Raw genomic sequence first — 26529 nt, forward strand, 5'->3', positions numbered from 1 at the left:
GCCTTGCAGCTGTTTCTGCCCTCCTTCCCACAATTTACAGCCATAGCCTGAGGCTGCAGCCACCTCAGTCCCCCTGCTACCGTTACTTCAGCCCCCTCAGCTGCTGTTACCTCAGCCACCTCAAGCCTTCTCAGCTGCCGTTACCTCAGCTGCCTCGGCTACCTCAAGCCACCTCAGCTACCTCCTCAGCTGCCGTTACCTCAGCGCCGACGCCTCCCTAACGGCCACGGCACGCGCTCGCGCCCCAGATGGCCTCGCGGCTCCGCTCGCGGCGCATGCGCCACCGGCCGTTGGCGCCTCAGCCCGCGGGCGGGGCGGGGCCTGTCGCGGCCTATCGGCGCGGCCCGCCGGCGCCATGCAGCGCGATGTGGGCAGCCTCCCCCTGGCCCCTGCGCTGCGCGCCAGGCTCATCGCTGCCGGCTTCCAGACGGCGCAGGAGCTGCTGGAGACCGGCCCCTGCGGGCTGAGCAAAGGTATCGGCGGGCGGGACGGGCGGGACGGGCGGCCCCTCTCCCCGCGGCCCCCCTCCCCACCGCCTGCCCCAACCCTCTCCTTTCCGCGCAAGGGCCGTAGCGGCTCGTTTGTGGGGTTTCAGCGGGGTTTCAGCGGGATTTCGCTTATTTGTGGGGGTGGTGCAGGTGGGACGCCTGGGCCGTGCTCTGCGCAGCTCCCCGAGGAAATCTCACCGAGACCTGGAGGAATGGGGAAAGTAAATGTTTACTGACCTTCACGTGTGCCTAAGCAAAAAAAACCAGCCACAAACAAATAAAAAAACCAACCCCAAACCGGTTCTGATAAAAGATCCTTCTTACACTGTGATACGTTTAAATCAGATACAGAAAAAGAAGAGTATTCTGTCTCATTCCTCTTCTTTCCCCAGCTGCACATGCTTTGAATAAACAACTTCTATGAATTCAGAAAGTTACTTTTCCCAAGAAGCTAAAACAGGGTTTGCACAGCCCTTGTAAGAAGCGTGTTGTAACCCTCCCCGGTGAGGGCGGCGATGAGCTGGCCCGGGGTGCCCATCGCTGGGAGGGCTCAGGACCAGGCTGGATGGGGCTGGGAGCAGCCTGGGCTGCTGGGAGGTGACACCCCCCCCATGGCAGGGGGGCTGGAACTACGTGATCTTGAAGGTCCCTTCCAACCCAAACCATTCTATGATTTTCATTAACAGTAGTTTTATTATCTATAATAATAATGTGGGGTGATAGTTTTGCCTTGAAGATAAAAGTGAAGTAGCTGGATCCTGACAGATGTGTGTGTATAAAGATAGGCACACAGATATTTGCAGGTATCTCATCTCTTTTACTAGGTTTGTGTTTTACATCTAGAAATGATTTATAAGGTGCTCAGCCCTGGAATACCCTGAGAATTCAGAGTACCGTCAGTAGAGGTGTCACTCACTAGTCCGCAGTCTGATTTCTTTTATGGGACCTTATTTGCTTCAGGTGAAACTAATATGATAGCACATGCAGTGCAGAATAGGTGAATTGCTCTGCCAGATCTCGTCCATGTCTATGAACAACAGTTCTGATACTTTTATTTGCAGATAGCTTACTGTCACCTGAATTCTAAACACGGGGCATCATTGCTCTGAGTTTGAAAATCACATCATTAGTTCCAGAGATGTTAGCAAGCTGTATAACGATGTGCACGGCTATACAAAAAGGATTAATTTGTGTTACACTGCATAATGATCAGGTTCTGTCAAACAAGTTTCATTATCTCTTCGTACTTTAAATAAATCACTGTTTATAAAAATAAGGTGGCGTTTCATGGTTTTGACTTTTCTAGAAATTGGAATCTCCAAAGAAGAGGCACTGGAAGCATTACAGGTTGTGAGGCAGGAATGTCACGGAGGTGCAGCTGGGACTGCTGGGGGATCAGGTGCCACCAGAAAGTGCACAGCACTGGAACTTCTGGAAGAAGAGCAAGCCCAGGGCTTCATCATCACCTTCTGTTCAGCACTAGACAATATTCTGGGAGGTGGTGTGCAACTAACAAAAATCACTGAGATCTGTGGAGCACCTGGTGTTGGGAAAACACAGCTATGGTATTTTATTTTTAGAATACTTTTGTGCAAATGAGAAACACTTCTGTTTAATTTAACTATGAAAAGAGTTTATTTTTCTTGTTGTCATGACTGCAATCTCTGGTTCTTCTACAGCATTATAAATATAATCATGATAACAGCTGTACTGCTTCCTGTTCCATATATTCCTCAGCAGAAGTGTTACTTCAGGAGAGAGCTGGGAGGGCAGACCTTTGTGATGTATATATTTATCTTTTTTCTGTTTCCCATGGCAGTATGCAGTTGGCAGTAGATGTACAAATCCCGGAATGCTTTGGGGGTGTAGCTGGAGAAGCTGTGTTCATTGATACTGAAGGAAGTTTTATGGTAGAAAGAGTAGCAGATATTGCAGCTGCCTGCGTGCAGCATTGCCAGCTTATTGCTGAAGCTCATCAAGAAGAAGGTACGTTGCTGAGTTGTTTTTTTCTGCCTGGTAGGCTGGGATCTGAGTGAAACAAATGTCTTGTAGGCTTCAGTTTTACAGTTTGAGGGTTTCAGCAGCAGCACTGGCTTAAGGAGTCCTTACTGCCAGCCTCTTATTTCCACCTCTATGTACCATACCCTGAACTGCATCACTATGTGGAGCCATTTGCAGACTGAGCTGATCTACTTGAGGAACAATTCTTTTTCTACGTGATGATTTGTGGGTTTTGGCTTTTTCCTCCTTTTTTCTTTTCTTTTCTTTTCTTTTCTATTTTTTAAGCACTTTAATGATCAAATTTACAGCAAAACCCAAACACAACTCTGTCAGCAAAACTGAAGGATAATGTGCTACAGCACGGGGACAGGAAGAGCAGCTGGGGAAGGAGAAGAGGAATGGCAGAATTCTTAAGGCAATGTTGCTACTGAAGCCCTGTATTGTAAAACTAGCTGGAATTGAGATCCTTCAGAAGGTCAATATAGCCAGACTGCATTTAATGAAGAGTTTTATGCTGTAAGTTATCAGTGTTGGATATACTGACACAACTCTTACGTTACTTTTAGAGCATTTTATGCAGCAGACTTGTATTTGAACTGAGGTAAAGGGACACCATATTTAATGAGCTACTGCCTGTACATTAAACAATGGATGATTAATAGTCACCATTGTCCTCTGGTGATGTCTGGCTTGAAAATGATTTACTGGAAAAGTTATTTTTTCAGAAACAAGTTTTTCATTTTTTGAGCACTCCCTTGGAGGCTCCGGTGTATCTATGTGCAAATGCTGAGATAGCATCTGCTCGCCACCTTCTTGACTTTCATGCCAGATGGAAGGTACATTTCCCACACTCTTTACCTTGACTGTTTCTGTTTCAGGGGGTTTTGTTGTTGCTATATGTGGAGGGTATAGTCTGGTAGAATGATGAAAGTAGCAATATGTTCATACAGACTTCTGACTCATTTACGCATCTATTTATTTGTTCTCAGATCATCTAAAAGCTTTGGAGATGTTCTCTCTTGAAAGTATCCTTTCTCACATATATTACTTCCGTTGCCGTGACTACATAGAACTGCTTGCACAGGTCTACCTCCTCCCAGACTTTCTTTCAGAGCATTCAAAGGTAAGGGTTATTGCAGACATCAGAAGATACCACTCATCTTCACACTATAGATTTTCAGGGATGTTCATCTGTTATAGTAAGAGTAACATGAGTAACACCTTGGTACCTCATCAGCTTGGCAATAATATACAGAGTACAAATGTAAAGCTTGCTTGCTTGTTTGCGTTTTCATTCCCATCCCAGTTACTCTTGAAAGTAATTTGCTTTTGCTACCACTGCTGCCATCATCCTGAATCTCCACTTCGAAGTGAGGATGCTGGATCTGCGTTGCCGCATGTTGCATTTCTGTGAGTGCTGAACTATGAGTCGTCACAAAACTGCTTTACAGAAGAGTCTCTGAGCTGGGCGTGTGTGTGATGAGCATGATGCAGGGGGATCAGAGAGGGTTAGTGCCATTTTTTTTGTCCTAGAAGATCACAGAGGACCAGAAGCATCCTGCATCATCTTGGCGTCCAGAAAGTGACTCTTCTCCTTCTTTCCAGTACATCTTCTGTTGCTACAAGCAACCAGAGCCTGCAGCTTGACTCTTGGGTGGACTACAGCCAAAAAGTTTCCTAGTACCTAGTGTCTTAGTGAAATGCTATTGTAAGGCATATTTTTACCACCTCCCTTCCAGATTTCTAGATTCTGCACAGAAGATCACTCCCGAACAGGATTTGTGGAAGATGACTTGTGCCTTATTCTAATAGAGCACAAATCAACGTTGTTTAGTTAGATTGTCTTTTGCATATAATTTCCATTTTTGGAAGCTGTTATGTTCTTGAAAGCGCAGATGGGAGTCTTACTTTTGCTTAGTGTAGTCTGGTATTTCCCTTTCTCTGCCAGGTACTAACGGTGCCCTGTTGTGTTTGCTCTTGTGGAAAGTACATGGCTTCATTAGCACAGTTACGTTGGGCTGCAGTTCTCTGGTACCATCTGTGCTGATTATCTGTGCTTGGCCTGGAGCCCAAAATACTGAAGGTTGCGGGAGAACCATAAGATCTTCTGGTGATTCCTTGGACAGGCTAAAAGTGACTTGACAGATTGCTCATTGCAGTCCAGCTCTCATTAAAATTAGTCTGAACCCTCTGTGCAGACCTGGAACGGAGACTGGGACCACAGGAAACCTCGAGGTTTTAGGGTTTTTTTGAGAGAGACATAGTTGTAGGGAGTGTCATTTGGAACGATGAACTAGTTTGAGATATTGTTAATAATATGAGAAAGACCAATAATATGAAAAAGACTATGTTAGGAAATATTCTTGTCATAATAAACCTAATTCTTTAAGGTCTAGTAGAGGCAAACTGACATGGAGAAAGCATGTGTTACCAAATTTTCTCTATATACATTACTTTTGAATACTTTAAGTCTGTTTAGTATTTTATAACAAGTGCAACTGGGGGAGAATAAACTAAGTTGCATCCTACCTGGACATATTCGTCTGATAAGCAAGTAATATAACTATGTATGCATTCTTTTCTAGCAGAGTCATGTTTATACTGTTAAAATGATGGTTCTTAAAGTCAAAAAATTATGTATGAGGAAGATGTACAGGCTTACAGAACAGAATTTGCAGGAAGAAGGAAAAATGAGAAAACAGAAGAGTATCTTCTTTTAATGCTAACTATTTAATCTTCTTTGTCAAATTAAGGGCTTTTTATTTTTTTCAGTTGGAGGCCCAGGGCCATTTCACAGTGGTGTTTGCTGCAGGCTTGTATGTTCTAGTCACAAAGCTGCTTCCCAGTAATGAGTTAAATCAATAATACAGAAAATTAGTTTTCTTGTGTTGTTTCAAATTTTTTATGTTGTACATTAATGCAAGAACTTGTAGATACCTAGGATTTGAGTGACATCTGAACATGCAGGCACTGTAAGACCATCCATCTCCCTTCTGTATTTCAGACATACCTGGGTCATCAAAATAGCTACAACAAATGAAGTTTGAATAAATCAAAATCCAAGACTAATGTTTATATAGTGTCTTGAGGGTGATGAGCCAGCAGCAGCATTGTGCTCTAGCTTCGGCTAATGATTGCTACAAAAGTAATAATTCAGCAAAGCAAACATCTTCAGGCAAGACAGATCCTCGGCTCCATTGTGTAGTGTCTGGAATACCTTTAAGCATCTGTTAAAATCCGTGTTTCTAAGATGTGAGCCTTAGAATCAGATGAGTTATCGTAACAGTGACCAGAGACAGCATGTATTCTAATTTTGGTTTGGGTTTATTTTTTGAGGGAGAAGGTGAAATAAATTAGTGTTCATGGAAAGTTAATTGAGGTACAATTCTGATGTTTAACGATTTTTTTTCTTTTCTCCAGCTTCTCCTCTGCAAGGCTTTAAGTCTAGCTTTGTTATTTTGTATTCTGTACCAGGTGCTGCAGAGAAGTCAGCTAGCTGTGAGCGAGGTCTGAAACTGGAAACAGTCGGAAGGGCAGCTCTCTGCTGAGTTAACTAATGGGAGAGCTTAGTGCAGCATTTTGTTTAACCTAGTGCAGCTATGATCTGAGCTATTATCTATGCATAATGCAGTATTGCACTTAGCAAGTGCACTAGTGTGTTTGGCGCTTGAGGCTCTTTACCCTGCACTCTTGTGGAGTGCTGATTGTCTCTGAGATATGTGGACCATAGGTGTTACGCTGTCACACACATCTGAGTATGAAATAAAGATTGTCATCACCTTATGTAAAACATTCCAGTGCACTTAAAAAGAGGTCTTGCTGATTTTTGTCATTTGTTTGTAGGATAGTAATGGTAGTTTTTCCTTTTCTTCTGCATTTAGGTCCGACTGGTGGTAGTTGATGGCATTGCATTTCCTTTTCGCCATGACTTTGAGGACCTCTCACTTCGAACAAGGCTTTTGAATGGTCTTGCACAACAGCTGATCATCATAGCAAATGATCATAAATCAGCGGTAAGTCTGGGGCAGGTTTAAATCACAAAAGGTGCTACTGTGGAATAAATACATTACAAAGAATTAAGCAAATGTGATTTATGGTAGCCTGTAAATAGCAAAATAAAACTGCAAGAATGTCCTCTACATTCATGCTTGCCAGTTTGGTTAGTAAATATAGATGAATCACACAGGCAAAACTGTTTAGGTGGAAACTTCCTAGACTTGCCAAAGTAAGTCAAATTTGCATTAAAAGCATCCTGTGGAACTAAATTAAATGGTAGCATATCAATTTGTCATGCTGTTTCACATTGTCTTCTTGAATGATGTGGTTGGACAAGGAATGCTCCTTTGGTGACTTACCTACAAAGCACATGCATTAGAACACATCAGAGTATTTAGCAGTTCCAGCATAACTTTCCACTCTTCGTGTAAAAATAAACTATGGTCTTAGCAGAGGAACTGTTCTTAGGGAGGAAAACCACTTTATCAGCTGGTTTGGCTTGCTCCTCTGGCATCCACAGAAACCCATGGCTTCCTTCCTGGGCATTGTTTCTACGTCATTTACGCCAATGTGGAGGCCAGCAGGTCTGGAGCCGCGTAGCCAGCAGATGGCACTCAGAAGCTACATCTGTTCCAGAAGTTGTTTTGGCAGGTCTTTTACAGCACAGAGAAGCATTGTTCAGGAATTAGAGCTTAGACAGGCTCAAAATGGTGCTCGTGCGTGTAACTGTTTCCAGGTGACTTGCAACCTTGTCATCCACGGCTCTTTTGTGCAATTGGCTTTTGTTCCGAACTGCTAAAAATAAGCCTCCCCTTGTGCTTCCTCAGATAGCTGCAGGAGGGGAAAGAGCAGAGCTCTGCATTCCGTCTGGGTTAGGAGATTGTGCTTGCTGCTGAAAGTGTACCCTCTCTGTCACCCTGATGTGAATTATGAAGCTTCTTCCCGCTGGTGTGGGTACCAAGGGAGACGAATGTTATATGACTGCTTGACTTGCAAAACCTCCAGTTTACAGCATGCTTTCACTGGTAAATTGGGTACCCGGTGACCTTGAACAGGAGCAGTTGTCATTGTACAGTCTTTTCTTTCTTTGGTCAAGGGAAACATGTATAACTTATTTCTGTTGAACAAGTGAGTAGTTTCGTACAAACGCTTGCTAAATGAACACTTGCTAAAGATGTGATCAGTCACAGAGCTTCAGAAATTAGTTAGCTCAGAGTGGCCCTCTTGTTAGTTTTTTAGTTAGCTCCATGTAGCTTGCAAGCAGTCTAAATTCAGCGTGCATGCCAGAGATTGCTTGTCGGGCAGCAAAGCTGGGCAGTCTGAATGCTCTAATACGGTAGGAAGGAAGTTCCTTTGGTTTCTAAAGCTGAATGGGTTGGGTTGTGCTAGGACACCCAGAGCAGCTCTTCTCCAGCAGTGAGATGGGGAGCCTATTTTGGGCTGTTATAATCCATATATGATGAGTTACTTCTCTGAAATACACCATACGTGTCTTGGGGCTTTCAGCTATGTAAATGTTTTGGGGTGCGCCCCGTGTGCTCGGTGGAATTGCTTGCTGTAGCACACTTTTCTGACTATTCAAGCAAGAATCGTACAAGTGTGTCAAACAATGAAAACCCCTAGGGTTTAAGATAGGTACAATTTTTTATTTTACATTTTTATTGAACTTTGCAATTAATATTCCTGGCTCTTTTCTGTCTCACCCACCCCCACTTCTACCAGGGATCTAACCTAGACTGTCTGTGAACCTCCTACAAGTGATTCGTGCTGCAAAAACACTCCCCCGCTCTGTCTGTTCACTTTCATTCTGCTTTGTATTGTACCCACTTGCACATTTTTAGACTACAAGGTGCAGAAACTCTGTTAATCAGTAGGCTTATGCATGTTTTGAGCAGCACCACCCAGTTCGTTTATGCCAATAACTGAAAGGTATCTCTTTATAGAGGGCTACTGCAAGTCACATGCATCTAAATACAGATCCAAACAGTATTTAGTACAAATACAGTAGAATATACCATTTGTGTAGTTTGCATCCCTTGGGAAGGGAGAAATTTAGGTTTATTTAAATTCTTGAATAAAAGAAACCTCCCTGCCATACAAACTGAGAACCTTGCATAATGTATTTTCTTATTTTCTTGTAGCTATTGAGAAAAGGTGAGGTATCTTTACAGTTTCTTCTCGTTAACATGGAAGCTTCATTACCCCTGACTAACTGTATTGGTAAAAGCTTTTTGAAAAAAAAAACAACTCTCTTCCTTTGTTGTATACCTCTTTTTCTGGAGATTTTCTTGATTGTGTGTTTCCGTTTCCTCTTTTAGGTAGTTTTGACAAACCAAATGACGACAAGGATTGGACAAAGCCAGTCCACATTGGTACCTGCTTTAGGTAGGTGTTTAGCTTGTGAGTTGAAAAATGAGTTAATCTGCAAATACATGACCTCCTTTCTTTTGGCACCATGTACAAAGAAATGAAATAGTTTCCTGAATTTCTGCAGTGTAGCAGAATCCATGGTGAAAATACTAGACCCATCTGGAACTGCTAGCATTGTGGAACTCTACAGGAGTGCTTATCTATGTCAGCCTTGTGATTATAAATAGCAACTATCAAATTTTGTTCTAAAATCAAACATGGTGTGCAGATTAGAATCCTGGTTAGATTTTCGAAAAGGGATTACAGATATTTTTAAATGTCATGATATGTTCAGATTACAGAAACACAGACTGAGAGTGCCGGATTATTTTGTTTTCCTTTTTAAACCAAAATTTTTAATACTAAACTTGATATTAGATCTGTCAGTATTCCTTAAGATGACAGAATCACCCTTTATGGGGAAGCACTAGGTACTAAGAACTCTCTGAGTAACTAGGTTTTTAGATGTGCAGCTAATGTATTGCAGCCTTCCCCTGAGGATCTTGGGCTGTGGAGTTACCTCTATTCCTGCTGTAGCTGTGTCAGCTAAGGAGGCCACTACCTCTGCTGGAGGTCACTGCCGCATCTTACATGCTGGCTGAGCTGTATATGTGATTGTCTCCCAATCCATTTCTGCCAAAAATGAGCCAGGTAAGCTTGAGCTATTTAAATACTAAGTAAACCTTTGATAAATCAAGTAATTTAGACTGAAATTGGCTGGTGAATGATCCTACAAAAAATGCAGGGGTGGACCTGGGAGCAGTAAACTTCTAGCAGGAATGTGGAGATGAACAGGTTAAAGCACTAACTAAAGAACACAGCTTAATGGTTGCACACCTCAAACTATGCTGCAATTTCCTAAATTCCCTGAGAATCATTCACTGCCTCTCCAAAACAGTTTCAATTGTTTATTCTGCCATTACGCTTGAACACCTTCCATTAATTATTTGCAAAGGTGTTTCTTACTTACTGCATAGCTGCAGCTCTCTACCCATTGCTCCCTACAGTTATGGTGTAGAGGGAAGTTCTATATGGGATCCTCAACTACAGTCTGCCCATAGTGAGTTCAAGTATTCTTTACAGGCTGCTCAATTTTGCCCTGTAATGAGCAGAGTACCTCATACAGACTCTTGTGCTGCGGTCACAGGGGAAAATAGAACAGCTCTTCTGAACTAGAGATTCTGACAAATTAAGAAAAAGCTCAGAATTTAAATCTTATTTTGGGTTGTAACTTTGTATTATTTTATGATGCAGTTAAAGGGCACAAATTCTCTGCCCACATACTCAAGTTTCTGTGAGCTAAGTAATGATTCCCTTGTTCTGGAGGAGTGGGAGAAGGGGACAGTACAGAGGCAAAGATGGTCTCAGTGTCTGTACAGGCATTGAAGCATTTGGCACAGATGTAAGATAAAAAGAACAAATACAGACCCCTCCTTCAAGAATGTAAAAAATGTGGAATTTTGAGCTGTGTGTGCAGATAAAGACCCAGCTTCCAGTATCTGACCCTTTTTGCCTCCTGTTCTCCGATGTATTATTTTTGGCAGCCTTTCTGGCTACAAACTCAATTAAAGCTAATAGAGTCTGTCTTTTTTCAATAGCCAGTGTTGTTTGGGAGTTGTTGTGTTTATTGAGTCATAGGGAGAGTAAAGAATGTGAAGACATCCAGAGTAGATTTCAGAGCGGTACAAAGCTGTTTTCGTTTCGATGTGAATTTATTCCATAGATTTGGTGCAAGTATTGAGCTGGTGGATTACAAGGTGATTTTTATGACCCGCTCTGAAGGGATGCTATTTCAGCAGTTGTAAAAGCTAAAGAACCTCCTGCTTCTCCATGGTTGATTGTAGCCAAAGGAACTATTGAGGGAGGGGTCAGCAGCAAAACCCCAAGTAAAATCAGTCCTAATTTTTCCTCTAAATAGTTTTGTTTTTTTTTTTTCACCCATTGATTGGTAAGCCTTAGAGACAGTCTTTTCTAAGATTTCACAAGAGCATTACTCTCTAAATTTACTGAGCTTCCTAGCAGAAGGAAAGGTCCTAATTGGGGGGAAGCACAGATCATAGAATTATAGAATACTTTGGGTTGGAAGGGACCTTCAAGGTCATCTAGTTCCAACCTCCCTGCCATGGGCAGGGGATGCAGGTACATATTCCCCTAGACCAGGCTGCTCAAAGCCCCATCCAGCCTAGCCTTGAACACTTCCAGGGATGGGGCATCCACAGATTCTCTAGGCAACCTGTTCCAGTGTCTCATCACCCTCACAACAGAGAATGTCTATGTAATATTTAATCTAAATATACTGTCTTTCAGTTTAAAACCATTACACCTTGACCTATCTTTACATGCCCTTGTAAAAAGTCCCTCTCCAGCTTTTCAGTAAGCCCCTTTAGGTACTGGAAGGTCGCTGTAAGGTCTCCCCAGAGCCTTCTCTTTTCCAGGCTGAACAACTGCAACTCACTCAGCCTGTCTTCATAGGAGAGGTGCTCCAGCCCTCTGATCATCTTCGTGACCTCCTCTGAACTCACCCCAACAAGTCCATGTCCTCCTTATGGTAGGGGCCCCAGAACTGGCTACAGTACTGCAGGGGGGTGTCTACCAAAGTGGACTAGAGAGGGGGAATCACCTCCCTTGACCTGCTGGCCATGCTGCATGGAATGCAGCCCAGGGTATGGTTGGCTTTCTGGGCTGCAAGCGCATTGTCAAGCCATGTAGAGCTTTTCATCCACCAACACCCCCCAGTCCTCCTCCCAATCCCAACGGGTTGCTCCCAATCCATTCTCTGCCCAGCCTGTATTGATAATGGGGGTTGCCCTGACTCAGGTGCAGGACCTTGCACTTGGCCTTGTTGAACTTCATGAGCTTCGATCAGGCCCATCTCTCAAGCCTATCAGGGTCCCCCTGGATGGCATCCCTTCCCTCCAGTGTGGTGACAATGCACAGCTTGGTATTGTCAGCAAACTTGCTGAGGGTGCGCTTGATCCCACTGTCCATGTCGCCAACAAAGATGTTGAACGGCGCTGGTCCCAGTATGGACCCCTGAGGAACGCCACTCATCACGGGTCTCCACTTGGACTTTGAGTCATTGACCACAGTTCTTTATCCACAATTGGATAAGCCAATTCCTTATCCACTGAGTGGTGGGATGTTGCAAGGTATTACGTCAAAAGCTTTATGAAGGGCACAGCTTTCTTTCCCACTAGTGAGTTAAGCTGGGTGTTCCTAGACATTTCCACTGGATATATTTAGAAAGAAGGTCAAATATTTCTGAGTTAAACTCAGTTAAACTGGCTGTAGATGAATATCTCATTTTACAGTAGCATTTTTCTCTCATACTCAATATAGTTGGGAACATTCTAGCGTGGAATTTGTACCCATTGTAAAATGTGTTTTGATCTCTGACTTGGAACTGTATCTGGTAGCCAAAATCTTTAATCTCAACTTAGATACAGTGGAGCAAGGTCTGGCAAGATGCCTAGAGGATCTAGGTCTTCATTACAGTTGAATCGGGTTTTTTTTTCTTTTCTGTGCTACAGTGAATACCAGAGCATATGGGGCATGTGGGGCTGGTGAGCTGATGGAGACCAGGGACTGATGCAGAAGTTACAGGGCTGTGGGCAGGTGAATAGGAGAGGCTTGCAGCACTTCACCAAAGTGACCGTTTTAAAATGCAATCCATCTTTGGACTACTGACTGTCTCCTGGGATAAACAGAGGAAAACACCCAATAAAACTTTATAAATTGACTGAGCTTGTGGTCAGGTGTGAACTGAAACAGTAGGACTGTTTCCCTTACAATAGGATAACAATCCAAACTTTCCTCTCTCTTTCCACTATGCACCCCTGCCCCTTGCTTTTGGTTATGTTCTTTTGCATTTTGCTGTCAAAAGCAGAAGACTGCTTCAGGGGCCCTTAATACTTTAATAATCATTGACTTTCTCTCAAAGCTTTTATCCCATAGGGAGTGATGTTTGCTTGTAATTATGCCTGAGAGACAGAATATCGCAATTTTGAAGTAGGATTTAGACATACTAGACTTCAGTAGTATTTAGAAAAATCTTTTCTTCATGCTGCCCATTTTCAAGATTGTCTAGTACTTGTCCTGTATTAGGTGTATATAAAATCTTCCTACAGATATGGAAGTATTGCATCAAACTTCCTATAAACCACACTGTGAATACAGAGGTTATTCCTTATCTCAGTATATTTGATAAACTAGTTGAGAGATCCTTGCACATATGAAAAAGATGTGATTCATTACTGCAAGAAAGGTATATATGTCTTAATCACGGGGATTTTTGGAAGACTGGTCTAATTTCAGTTCAGTTTACTGCTGCTGCTGCTGTTAGAGGAGATAAATAAATGGCCTGTCATTTTGTGTCACTCAGGAGAAAGCTGGGGACATGCTGCTACTGTCCGTTTAATCTTTCACTGGGACAACAGTCAGAGGTAAGTGAGAATGTCGCCCAGTAAGGTACATGACAAGTGTGACATCTGAGAATCTTTTCCAGGCTGGCCCTACCTAGTGGCCAGGCAGGGATTTGAATTTGACTTCTGGCCTTGGTCTGACATGTTCTAGGCTACCATGGCTCAAAGAGAGCCTTCCACTTCAGCCGAAGACATTCTGGGCTGAACTGTCATGCTCCTCCTCCTCACCATGGTCAGCTTGCTGCAGTGCTGTACTCTTTCTGACAAGATGCCATGGCTCATCAAAATATAACATCCTAATGGCAGTTGTTCAGACACAAGAATTTAGGATCTGGTGGCTAAGCAGATTTTTTTTTTTTGCTATTTGCATTTTGTAAGCCGGGAGCAGAATTTCTTTGCTTCAGCCTTTTAAGCCCCAGTCATTACAAAGCCAAAGGTGCCAAAGAGGCTTTCCACCTAGATAGTGGTTCTCAAGTGGATGGACAGACTGTAGGCCTACTGACCCCTGAGCCTTCGTGGGCTGCCATTGGACCTTGTTGCTTTTGAATGTAGCAGGATGGTTCTGCAAAACCGGACAGTTATGCACATAGCAAGTTACAGTGACCTGCAGAGATGCAGAATTCTGCATTTACTCCCAATGCAGAGCCGGCCTATGGAGGATGATTTTAGAAGCCCAAAAGAATGAAGACAACCCTTCTAGAAACAGTAAGAAATTCTGTTGCAATGACATCTTTTCTGGGTTTTGGTTCTTTTTTCCCCTCTTCACTATATTGCAAGCTCACTTCTTTTTCCTGATCAGTATAATTTGTCTTGTATGTAGTATCTCAATGCAGCAACTCCAGATTAAGAAGCTGTGCTTTAGTTCCCTAATCTTCTGCAAACAGTGAACAAAAATGCTACTGGAATGTTGTTGTGCATAGTTTTCCTTGTTAAACTTGAAAGAGAAATAGAGAAATGTGGTGACACTTTCTCGTGGAGTTTTGTTTTTAAAATTCTAAGTTTGAAGGCAATGCAGAATGATTACAGCAGGCTGTTTAATTTGGAATTAAATTAACATCACTGATTAGTTAACAGCCTTTATAAGATAGAAGTTGCATCAACATAATGATTGCAGAGTGAACAAAAGTTAATTTTATATATCAGAAAAGCTTTTTTCTTATGCAACACAGCTAGGAAGGTTGTAAATACAGATTCCAGAAAGCAAGCCAAAGATAGACAAATATGTTTTATTTGCTGTTCTAAATGTGCAGCTAATATGGAGTGGGGCCTGCAGAAACAGCAATTCCAATTCCAACGGCCTATCTGTAAAAAACAGAAATAGCTAGGTTCTGTTGCATTTTTACACAAACTACCTGTACCTGATGATCCATCATGGTTTTGTTGTTCTTGTTTTTATATTAGTTTTATTGAGGCACAAAGGTGTGAGAATCACCATTTGAGAATCCATTTGCCTTTTTTTTTTTTTTAATTGTGCTTTGACCAAATATGATACCTGTCTTTTTCTTTCTCTCTACTACTGAAAATGTCAGAGCTTAATTACAAGGGTTCTCATTGCTGTGAAGAAAGATCCTGTTGAGTCAGAGGCATGCAGCAGAGCTCCAGCTAAGCACTTGTAAAAGCATGGCTTCTGCAGCTTCAGATTTAGGCTTTTTTGTCAAGTATAACCCACCACTTAAATGTTCTGAGGAATTCCCTGTGTAGCTAATATGAAGTGGCAGTGTTCCTCAAGCTGTAATTACGTGCTCTCTAATAGAATGGCACCTCAGAGAGGTGAAAAAAACCCACCCAAAGTAATTAATGGGACCTTTGGCAGGGCGTCTTGATACAAAGAATAGAACATTTTCTATATCGGCTTTACATAAATGTAAGTTTTGGGGAGGTGGCCATGGTGCACGCTAGCAGCCCTGGGACTAATTGAAAAAACCCTTGCTTTTGAGATGCTTGGCAATGTTCTGTCTATATTATGCAAGCATCTATTGGGCTAGGTGCTGTATAAGCACAAATCAAGATGCATCACTTAGAGTCTAAATGCACAAAATCAAGGAAGTGTTAGAGGAGAAATACAAGGGAAACTGTTTTCTCAAGGTTATGCTGTATGTCAGTGGCAAGGTTGGGCTTAGAAATAGAACATCTTATTCTCATTCTCCATTCACTAGGTTATATTGACAGGCTTGTGAAATCTCTAGAAAAAACCTCCCTAGAAGTATTTGAATTCTTGAGGGTATCTTCCAGCTTTGAGAGGTCAATGAACAAATGATTGCTTAAGGGAGTAGGAAAGAGTTATGCTCAAAACCTTTTTTGTTTGCATTTTAAGAAAGTGGTGTTTGGAATTAATTCATAGTGAATATTGTTCCAAAAATGTGATCAAATACTGTGATGAAACAAGGTTAATGAATCAGTCACTCTTTTTAGTAGGTCTGCATTGTATTTAAGCTAACAGGTCATGTAAGGATGGAAATTGAGCATCCACAGTTTAAATGACCTATATGAAAACACTTACATAAAAATTCCACTGGTCACCTACCCCCTGATTGTGGGAAAACTTGGGTTTGGTCATTTGTTTACCTAGAATGTTTTTTTTAATTGTATTCACTAATCATAATTATCTGGTTTTTGTTTAACCAGGTTGGCAACGTTATACAAATCACCGAGTCAGAAGGAGTCAACCATACCATATCACATTACAGTTAGTATTTCTTTTGGGATGGAGGTACAGAGATGGGAGCAAATTGTTAGCTGTAAAGAAATTTTCAGACACAGAGACAAATCTGAGAATGATGTTTGCTTTCTTAGTGTTGCCTTTCACTTGCCTTCTGGAGGTAACTGGTAAACTGGGATGTCTCCAGGTTCATGAATATTTGGCATGAATATTTTCTCTTCAGAAAAATGACCCAGCATTTTAGTCCTGATAGAATTAAAACATTTTGATTTCCAGATCAAATTTACAGGCAGCTGTCCCCATCTGTTCTTGTGCTAGTATGACTTACTTATCTGCCCTTGACATTAACTTTTGGCCCAAGTGCAATTACGGAGAACAATGGTGTATCTCTGAGTCTTCATTTTGGGAGACTTGAATAAGCCAAGCTGTTTCTCCCTTGTCAGGTATGTTATTGTTTCCTTAGTGGCTCTTCTCTGCATCTGCTCCAGTTGAATTTATCTTCTTAGGACAAGGATGACCAGAATCGTACATGGTATTCCAGAGTTCTCACCAGTGCTTTGTACCAGACATATTTCATAAAACCTAGGCTGTATTTATCTCTTTCTTAGCTCCCATCCTACTGGTGACCCTATATATATACAGATTTTTCTCTTCTGTTACTGTCATATGAAGAGCTTCCAGTTAAATCCTCTGATTATTTTCTTTTGTGGAGTGCTTAGATACATATTAATGAGAAAACATACTGTCTAAGCTGTATTTAGGTTTAAAAAAACCTCACCACTCCACTCTTACATCTTCAAATGTCAGATACATAGGTACCTGCCATAGCTATTTGCTATGTGTCCTCATGGAAACATGTTGCCATAGCATTTCCTGCAGATTTTAATGCTGCTATAAGATGAGATCTTCAAACTATTGAACAGATAATTTTTTTACTCCTGAGTGTATTCACCTGGACAGAAGAAATACTGTGCGCACACACACACACGCACACATATATTTTCTTAGTTCTGTAAAGACTGGAAGGATAAGTGAGGTTATATTCCAAGGTTGTTTGGATCATGTGATGTGAGTGTGCAGCCCTTTTCTCTCCAGCTGACAAACAGATGGATTTTATCTTGCCTTTTCCTTTCAGTTTTATATGCATTATAAAACAGCTATGCTGTCTTCTGTGTGAATGCACACAATCTTGAAATACAGTTGTAAGTGTATCCTAATCAAAGATTAGTTAGAATTTAAGATTATCCCTGCGTTTTCCCTTAATCCTGTTGAGCTGCTTCAGCAGATGGTTTCTCTAAGTAAAAAATGTATTATCCCTGGTTTTTTCATGAAATTCAGGTCTGATGGTAACAGTCTGCTGTTATCATTTCTCATTCCAATCTCTGTAGTTAAACTGGAAGATGTAAATACGTGTTCAACGTTTCCAAATCTAATCTAGCACATTTATGTATAACCAGCATTAAAAAAAAGATAGTTAAAAAAATAATAAATTCCTCAAGCCTAGATCCTCAAAGATGTTTAGATTTACACAAATTAGATACTTTGGTACCATTGACAAACTGGCTGTTCAGTGCCTGTAAGCTGATGGAGAAGCGTGTAACAGTGACCAAGCTCAAGTTCTTTTTTCATCTGTGTCCTTTCCAGCATACTGGCAAGTTGGTCGCCACTGAGCAAGTGTGGAAGTTGTGGAACATTTATCAAATGAAGTAGAGTTTCTTTCACAGGTTGATAAGGATTCATTCTTAAATGCAGAGTATAGAAATGTAAATTGATTTATGCACAAGGGAGTAAGTAGATCATCTGATTCACCTAAATTTCCCCAGTAATGTGACCTGATTATTAGGACGTGAAAGACTGAAACCCAGGACCTGTATTCTGAGCAGGAATTGTCAGTGTTTCCCTGAACTGTGGAGGGTCTGCTAGACTGGTAATGAGAATACCACTCAAGTAATAAAGCCATCTACCTTTGTCAGTCTTGATGCAGTCTGTAGATGCCAAAAGTTAAAGAACAATTCAAAAGGACCAAGGACTATTTGAGCTTTGTAGGTCCTTGGTTACGTTAGACATGTGCTCATCATCTAAAAACCACTGATAAGCTTCACAAATACACACAAATGTCTTGTAATTTTGAGGCGCTGTGCCCAGAAGGTACATGCCTTTAAATACAAAACATCCATACTAAGCAGCCTGCTTTATCATGTTCTGGCCTTTATAACCATTGGAATGCTTTCACTGGGAATCTAGCATGCTGGATTAAGTGGATTCTTGGCTACAGCTCCACCTTTGTGCCTAAGGGAAATGGCAGAGATTAGACGCAAGCAGCAGTGAAACATTAAACTTGAAGATTCCCCATTACGCTATTTAGAATAACACTTGAGTTGCTTATAATAGCAGAGGGACTGCACAAATTCTGCCCTTGTGGCACCTCTTGCCGTTTGTTCCTTTAAAAACATAGCAGGCTGTGCATTTAGAAATAGAAATACAGGGATGGGAGTCTTAAGCAAAACATTTTGATTAGGTTTTGTTTTGTTTTGGATTGATCTCGGTGTGGGGGACAGTGGCATTTTAGAAAAGTCATGTCTGATAGGAACTCCACCTGCTTTTTCACACTGCACCAACCTAAAATGTCAGCTTTCCTGAAATGCTTTCATCCCCACATTGTCTCTACCTGAGCATTCAGGATCCCCAAAGCAATTTATTTTCTGATTAACCCCTTTCCATCTCTCAAGTCTGCACTGCAGTGAGAGTCTTCATTGAGCTGTCAGCAGTGCTCCCTGCACAGCACTTGTCTGGAGATGGGAAGACAGTTGCAGGCTTCGCATAACATCTCAGTATTGCCATCTGCACTGATGACATGTTTAACTAACTGATTTTCCAGATCTTGCGTCCTTTAAAATCTTTTAAAATCATTAAATTGTGAGCTACAGTAACAGAAAATACGAATGGTACTAAGCCAAATACATCACTTAATGCTGCTACTCAGGAGAGAGCTTACAGTTTCCACTTCTACATTTAGTTTTTGGCAGTTAAAGGTTCTCATCCCATTGTGTCCCATAAATTACTATGCTGGGACAGTCTTTGCAGTCTAGAGACTGATGCAGATATGCTGTTCTCTTACAATGTCTCATTGAACAAAAATATCCTAGGTTTTAGAAATTCAGTTTGTTTCTGAAAATGACTGAGGCAATTAATCCAGTCATCTCCTTGCTTCTGCGGGAGCTTGAATAAGGGCTGAAGGATTTGGCTTTTAATTTATTTAAACAGGCAACATAAGTTAATTTACAGAGAAGCAGTGCTTCATAGCCATAGGGGTTATTAGTGGTAAAATGAAAAAGATGGCCTTGTTGGTGAATCTAAAATATCTCCAAAAAATAAAATGAGGAGACACATTTATTAGTTGGCATGTGTGTTGAAAAGCTTGCAGTTCTGAGCTTAGCCTGGTCTATAAACGTTCTGTGGCTGCTCGTCTAAAATAAATGACAGCATCATACCTTATTCTGATCTTCTGGGAACTCGTTACTCATGCTTTATATCCACAGAAGAGTTACCACATGATTTTGCTTATATCTTACAGTCTCATGGCTTCCGAGATGTGCAGCCTCCAGCTGTCACTCAGAATGTAGAAGGTACTGAAATGAACCCTCGCAAACGGCCACGGAGAGAAGAGGAAATGTAATAGTGATTCAAAAGTTGAATGTTAAAAAACGTGTGCGGCAGGAGACCGATTGCATAGTGAACATACAACCAAAAGTAGCCTGAGGGACTCAAATTCCTGCTCTGGACTTTATTTTAACATTAAAACTGCAATATGCAAATTTGTGTGGCAGGAAATTCCTTTGTGTATGGCATGATTTTACTTTTATAATAAATCTATGTTTTCTATAACAAGAGGCTTCAGCTTTCTTTTTTTTTGGGGGGGGGGGTGGGGGGTGCTGGAGAATACAACTACTTCGTTGGGTAAAAAAGCAATGAAATGTGAGCATCTGTTTATTACAGTACACTTAATGACACAGGTCTTGATCACCCATCTGGTTTTGTGTGTATCTGAATTTTAACAAGGTTTCATGCAGCAGCCTGCTTCCATGCCTCAGACCAGGGCAGAAGGCAACTGCCAGTGGATGCTTTAAGATAAGTACATGCTTAAATGATATGCCAGATTGGGGCATTAGCCCTTACCTGCCGCAAAGCCCTTGATCAAGGACAATCAAAGCACTGTTTTGAACTTCTCATTTATCTCATAGTGGCAACAACAGAGATGAAAGACCACATCTGAAAGAGAAAAGATTTAATCCACCGTGGTAATTTTATGTTCCTGTCTTAGTAAGTAAGGATCTTTTACCATCAGTCAAGCTTGATCCAAACTGCTGCATGAATAGCCCTTAGCCCCCACGTTCCTTTACAAAAGCATTTGGAATGAGGTTTCTGTAATCGGGATCGGTTTTGTTCATGGCTTTAATAAAGAGGAAACCCAGGCTTCTTAGACACCACCAATATGTGAGCAGCTCCAGAATCTAAACCAAGTGAAAAAATGAAGGTACACTGAAAATACAGCAGGATTTTGTCCTCTTGTCATTAAGAGAAAACAAATCAATAAGACTATTAGAGGAGAAGAAAGGTACTGCAGTACAAAACAGTAATTACTTCAATTACGAGAAGTGTTTGTATACATGCACACATATGACCCCTTTCTGGCCTGATAATGTGGTTGATATTGTTATAGCTGAGGAAACTCAGCTAGCAGGCTAAATGGAGAATTCAAGTTGTGGGAGTCACTATCTTTAATTTTTAATTCAATAACCCTAAACTGACTTTGCCTTGAGACAATTCAGTGCTGAATCTGAGTCACAAAACCTCTCTATTCAAAAAGCTGCAAAAAAAGTGGCAGTGATTTTTGGATTATTAAAATGTTTAGATATAAATTACATAATAAAATATTAAAAGGAAAAGTGTTCAATTGCCATGCAGCAAACTGGGCTGTGTCAAAATTTAAAAACGGTGAGTCAGGGAGAAGCTCTCAAGCCAGCATGACACAGAGGAAGAAAGGCAGTGGGATTTGTGACTCAGACAAACATTTCAATGCAGGAGACACAGGCAAACAAAAGGATCCTACCCCATGTGATGTCAGCAAGCAAATGCTCCATTTGGGAATAATAGCTTCCTACGTATTGCAATGTAAGAGGAGGCAGGAGCTAGCACAGTACACATGCCTATGTAGCCACAAGGAAAACCATCCATTAAGAATGTTGTAGCAATATTTAAGAAGCACTGCTGGTTACTTAGATAGCTGCTATCTAACATGTTTGATATTTATGGAAAAATCCATTTCTTTCAATTTATTGTGTTCTGATTTAATATCCTCAACATGTTCTTACATGTGCGAGGAGAGTAAAGGCATGTCTCCAATATACTATTAATTTCAGCTGACTCTGGTTTTTTATTTTGTTTGTAGTAGAGTAGCATCCAGAAGCCCCAGCTGAGATGCTGATCCTGTTATACCAAGATAAATTGTTTTGGCTGAGTAAATGTTAGATCTTCCAGTATTCCAGGCGTCATTATCAAAATAAAAAATTGCATAGTTACTGGTTAACAGTGGGAGTTACAAAACATCCAGAGGAAACACTGGAGGCTCTCTATACAGAGTTGTTGGTTTTTTGGTGGGTTTTTTTTGTTTGGTTGGTGGGGTTTTTTGGTTGTTTTTTGGGTTTTTTTTTGTTTTTTATATTGAAACTATTATAAAAATCAGCTCTGCAGACCAGAACTAGAGAGAAGGATCTGTCGGTGGAGACAAAATTAGATTAAATGAGCCAGATTTCATTCTCATCTGCTGGAGACAAGGAAGCTGTTCCAGGCTTAGAATTGTGTATAAAGAAAGAATTTGACCGTTCCCTCACCAATAAATCTTCCATGGCAAGTTGATATTTTCTCACATGTGCCTGGAATTCTCTTGCATTTCACAGCATCAGTGCACAACAGGGAGCAGCATGAGAGAATTTCATGACTGCAGAAAAAGTTAAGATTCTAACTAGCCAATGTCATGGCACTGAATCAAAAACATAACAGGTTGGTTGATAAGCTGCTTAAGTCCCAGTTTTGTGAAAGACAAGAGCTTTAACTATCATGCTGAGTTTAGAATTATTCCATTTTGTAGGGATGACATTTACTTGTGGTGTAGGAACCTACTTCGTCACCACAACAAGAACACAGTATCTACCACGGAGCTTGGCAACAGGAAAACATTGTGGTCACAGTATAATTCTTCTCAAACCCAGAATCCTGCTTTGAAACTCTTTAGTTTGGACAGGGAAAATAACAATTTATTTCTTCCTGATTTTATGTGTTCTGCACCTTTTCCATTATGACACACTAAGAAGCCAACTAGCTTCCAACCAGAATAAATTTAAGAAAACATGGAGAAGATATAGATTAACTGAAGGTAAGAAAGTGTAGCCAAGGCTCAGGCTACTCAATCACATGGTCTCGTATTGAAGTCAAATACAAACTGATTGACTTAACATGGAAGGAGAATCAGCTGCTAACCTGAATGTTGAATACAGTCCTGAGAAAAGTACATTTAAAATGTAACATTTGTTTTTCTGTTGAATTTCAGTTACTGTTCCTTTAGTTATTTTGGGAGGACTAAACTTAGATTTATTCTAAAGTATTTCATGGACAAATGACAAAGGTGAAATCCTTACTGCCTGCCTTTTTAACTTCACCCTTTTTCTGAACAAAAGGTAAGTCACTTGGAAGGACAAGTCATTGTGTTCCAGCTTCCCAGAAGAGATTGTCTTTACCACGCTTGGGATCATAATTATTTTAAAAGGCACATTAAGTCATATTATACTGTTTTAACACATGCTAATTCTATATGAAATATATTTGATTTAGTTTTGGAGTATGGTTTGATGCTTTCTTGTCCTAAGACAGAGTACTTGAGAGAAATTGAATAAATAGAGCACTTACATTGCAGTAACACAAATATTACAACAGAGTACATAAGGGAAATAATACTTCTTTTTACAGGATGAGAATCAGAGAAGTTAACATGTGATTCCCAAACCAGTCCAAGCACAATGGCCCTGCTAAAAGTATGTGCACAGGAGCCTGTCTGTAGGGGAATGTGAGCCACCGGCTGCTGGAGCTGGCAGTGCCTTAGGGCTGCCGAGCAGCCTGCCCAGCCCTCCTCCGCACCAGTTCTCCCTGCGACTTGAGGAACCAGTACCAGCTGCTACCTGCTCCTGGGCTTCCCCTCTCCCTGGCTCCCCAGGCCGCACACTCAATGTCTTGTGGCTTCTAGCCATAGTCATTTTGGATGATTAGGGTCAGGAGAGTTGGCTTCCCTTGGCTACTGCAAGATTTCTGCATTAATGTTCTATACTGGAGAATGAACTCACCGGGAACTGGCCCCCTTCCCAGTACTGAATTTCACCCACAAATGCACCCACTGTTAAACTGTAAGCTACTGTCTTCCTCCCTACAAGCTAGAAATATTCGTACAATATGCACTGTCTACTTATTAGTCTTAAGCTCTACACAGCTTTAACTCTATCTATAGAAATAGTAAACGATACTAAAAGCAATAGTTCAATCACTATACAAGGAGTAAAAATGTTAAGATTATAAGTTGAAAGGACACATAGAAAAGTATGCATTTTACTAAGTCATTCTTCAAGAATTATAGGTAATACTGTTTTTATTATTTAAAGAATTACTGGCCACTGATTTAAGTGGAGCCAGGGAAGTATCAGGATATTAACAAAAAATAGTAATAAAAAAATCACATTTCAGATTCAAATAATTAGAAGGGGGAATGTTTAAAATGTAAAATAACTAGCAATGTATACAGGAAAGTAAAAAGGAAACTACACATGTCAATAAATAGTTCTTGTTGGGTCTGGATCCTTTTTTCAAAGCCTCCAAACATGCTGTTTGGGTAATTGCTCAGTTTGGTATCTCACATTGCATTATTTTGGAGTTTTAAATTTATGACATGGATACTTCTAATACTCTAATTTATTTAGTGTGAACCACTGCAATTTTAGCAACACAGTTGCAAGTACAATTAGTGATTCTTTCCACATTATATATGTTGCTAAAATAAAATGTTTTGGATTAAAGAACAAGTTGTCTCCTTAGCTTGAGAATTATGCCTATAAAGCATAGTATGTCAATTTTAGATTGTAACATAATTTGTAACACCTTTTTTTACTATATAAGCCTACTACACATTTGACTGTGTATGTTATGGAATACGTCATATAAATGTTATCCCTTTAAAAGTATTTTATTCATTCATTATTTTGTATAATTAACACAAATTTCTGTGGCTAAATCATAGAATTTGGGACCATTCAAAGAAATTAACATCAGCTGCATACATAATTTAAAGTCTGTGAATCCTACCTTTCACTTTATCTGTACTCTTGTAGCACCCATATTACAAAAATAATGGTCAGAGGCTGGATACAACAGTGGTTGGTTTCTGGTACTCATGTAAATGATTGATTTTTTAATTTATTTTTTTAAAGGGACATTTCTAACTAGGTGACTGTAAAATTCAAGGTCTTGTGACTGGAGCAGGATATCACAGAATCAGGAATCTAATCTACAGTGAGATGATGAACAAGTCATTTAAAGTAAGTCTGTGGAAGAACCAATATAATTTTTTTTAAATCCCACTAGGCACCTGCCTTAAACTTTGCTCTCATTTTAGGATGAACTTCACCCTCCACACCAAAAGGGCAGAATATGCACACACTGTTAAACCCCTAGAACAGAGTATAAATGGGATTTAGATGGGATTTAAACACCATTTTTTTATTGCCTCCTCCGAGCAAAAGTGAGCTTCAGGCTTAGGAATTCCAGTAGTGCTGTATTCACACAGTATGGTACTGTGGGATTTCAGCCTCAGATGAAATGTGTTGCAGAAATGGAAAGTACAGAGGAAGGGCCTGGCACAGTATCGCTGCCAGCAAGCTCTGTCGTTTGCCGATATGCAGGAAGTCTGGGCCCCTCATCTTTGTTCAGCAGTAAAAAGAAATTATGATAATGAAGGGTGACTGATTGCTGAAGTGGATCAAGCTTAACAAGAAGATACCGGACTCTAGTGTGCTCCTGCCTGCAGGATGATCTCATGATTTGACAACATCCAGACCACATTACTAAGTGTTATGTGGTCAGCTGTGTTTTGCTGCAGCAATCCCATGGGCACTAATTTAGAGACACAATTCAATCAGTCATTCAAAGGTTTTATGATATAACAAAGTTTGCCTTTGCCTTTGTTAATGGGGAAACAAGGTATATGCGCTATAGCTGCTTTGATAGTGTTCCAGACCTGTTTAGCTATTTTGAAGGGCTCAGCTTTTTATTAGTTCTTTCTTCCACATACTTTTCTACAACAAATTTCCAAATCTAACTAAATAGGCATGGACTAATATCCTGTTCCACACTATTGCTATTCAAAGAACCCCCTTTCCTAAACAGGGGTCTGAATGGAAGGCTGAAAATGGAATTTTCCTTTGGAATGGGATTGGAAATTTCCATGACAGCTGGAAGCAGGATTCAGGCTTGAAATCCTGTGTTTTGCAATGGATGTGGATATTTCAGAATAATCTTTGACTATTAAACTGGAAAAGCTGACATGACCTCAAAAACTTTAAAAAAAAAAAAAAAGAAAGAAAAAAAAAAGAGGAAGAGAAAAAAATAGAGATAAGGACTTTGGTATTTCAGAACATCCTAATACAGTACTTTTTATGGTAAAGGCACCAGTAAAATTGTGGTAACAGAAGTTACTGTGCTTTTTAAAACTGCAGTTGAACAAAGACTGAACCTAAGAATAAGAAAATTAACTGGAACTTGATGCAGTTTGTCAACAAGAGCTTTCCTCACTGTATTCCTTTCAAATTCTTGCTGTCTTTACTCTTAACCTATTGAAACTATTTTAGTGAATGGACAATAATTGTGTCATTGAGTTTAAAAAGCTATAAAAAGGAAGATGTACATATTCACATTCACAAGGTGACTGATCATATGAATACATATAAAGAATTTTAATCTCTTTCAACGGTATATTGCAAGTATCATTTCATGTATTATCACATATACAACACTACATTCAACAGTAGACATGCCTTCAAAATGAGAACAGCCAAAGGCTTGAAAATACTTGTTTTTCTGGTGGTTTCATCCAGACAGGAAAACAGAATATGGCTTCTAAAATTACTTTTGATTTACAGCAAAAGCCCTACTTTTTAAAGAAATCACTTTAGAAAGGCAATTTATTTACCATTGGATTTTCCTGTTATAGTCTTTATAGTATGGTAATGGAGCGTATATTAAATGCTGTCAAATAATTCTTAATGCCCCTACATGTTTTCTACTTGTCAGTGTAGAGGAATCACTTCCAAAGGTTACAAAAAATTGAAAGGCACTTGTTTTTGCACTCCATACAATTCAGGTCGCCTCCCCAAGGCCTGCTTAAATTCTGCTTATTTCTCACCAGCAAAATGAGAAAGAGGAAGACATGATTTTAGGGCTAAAATAAAAGAGATTTCTT

At 40.4% G+C, this 26529-nt stretch overlaps 1 protein-coding gene across 3 annotated transcripts; it reads left to right on the top strand.

Moving 5' to 3' along the window:
- The first annotated feature begins 314 nt into the window (after nt 1-314).
- RAD51C (RAD51 paralog C) lies at nt 315-19862 on the top strand. Of its 3 annotated transcripts, XM_055719096.1 has the most exons (9): nt 317-473; nt 1795-2053; nt 2308-2474; nt 3479-3612; nt 6371-6502; nt 8804-8870; nt 13276-13336; nt 15941-16001; nt 19549-19862. In XM_055719096.1, exons 1-9 carry the CDS (start codon nt 356-358, stop codon nt 19648-19650), a joined length of 1101 nt encoding a protein of 366 aa, XP_055575071.1. In that variant the 5' UTR covers nt 317-355; the 3' UTR covers nt 19651-19862. The 3 variants fall into 3 exon arrangements, with proteins under 3 accessions (XP_055575073.1, XP_055575075.1, XP_055575071.1); XM_055719098.1 differs by lacking the exon at nt 15941-16001 and having other exon boundaries at nt 315-473; XM_055719100.1 differs by lacking the exons at nt 13276-13336; nt 15941-16001; nt 19549-19862 and adding an exon at nt 9382-13269 and having other exon boundaries at nt 316-473.
- Nucleotides 19863-26529: the final 6667 nt, after the last annotated feature.

Source organism: Falco cherrug, chromosome 1, assembly GCF_023634085.1.
Source record: "Falco cherrug isolate bFalChe1 chromosome 1, bFalChe1.pri, whole genome shotgun sequence".
NCBI lineage: Eukaryota > Metazoa > Chordata > Aves > Falconiformes > Falconidae > Falco > Falco cherrug.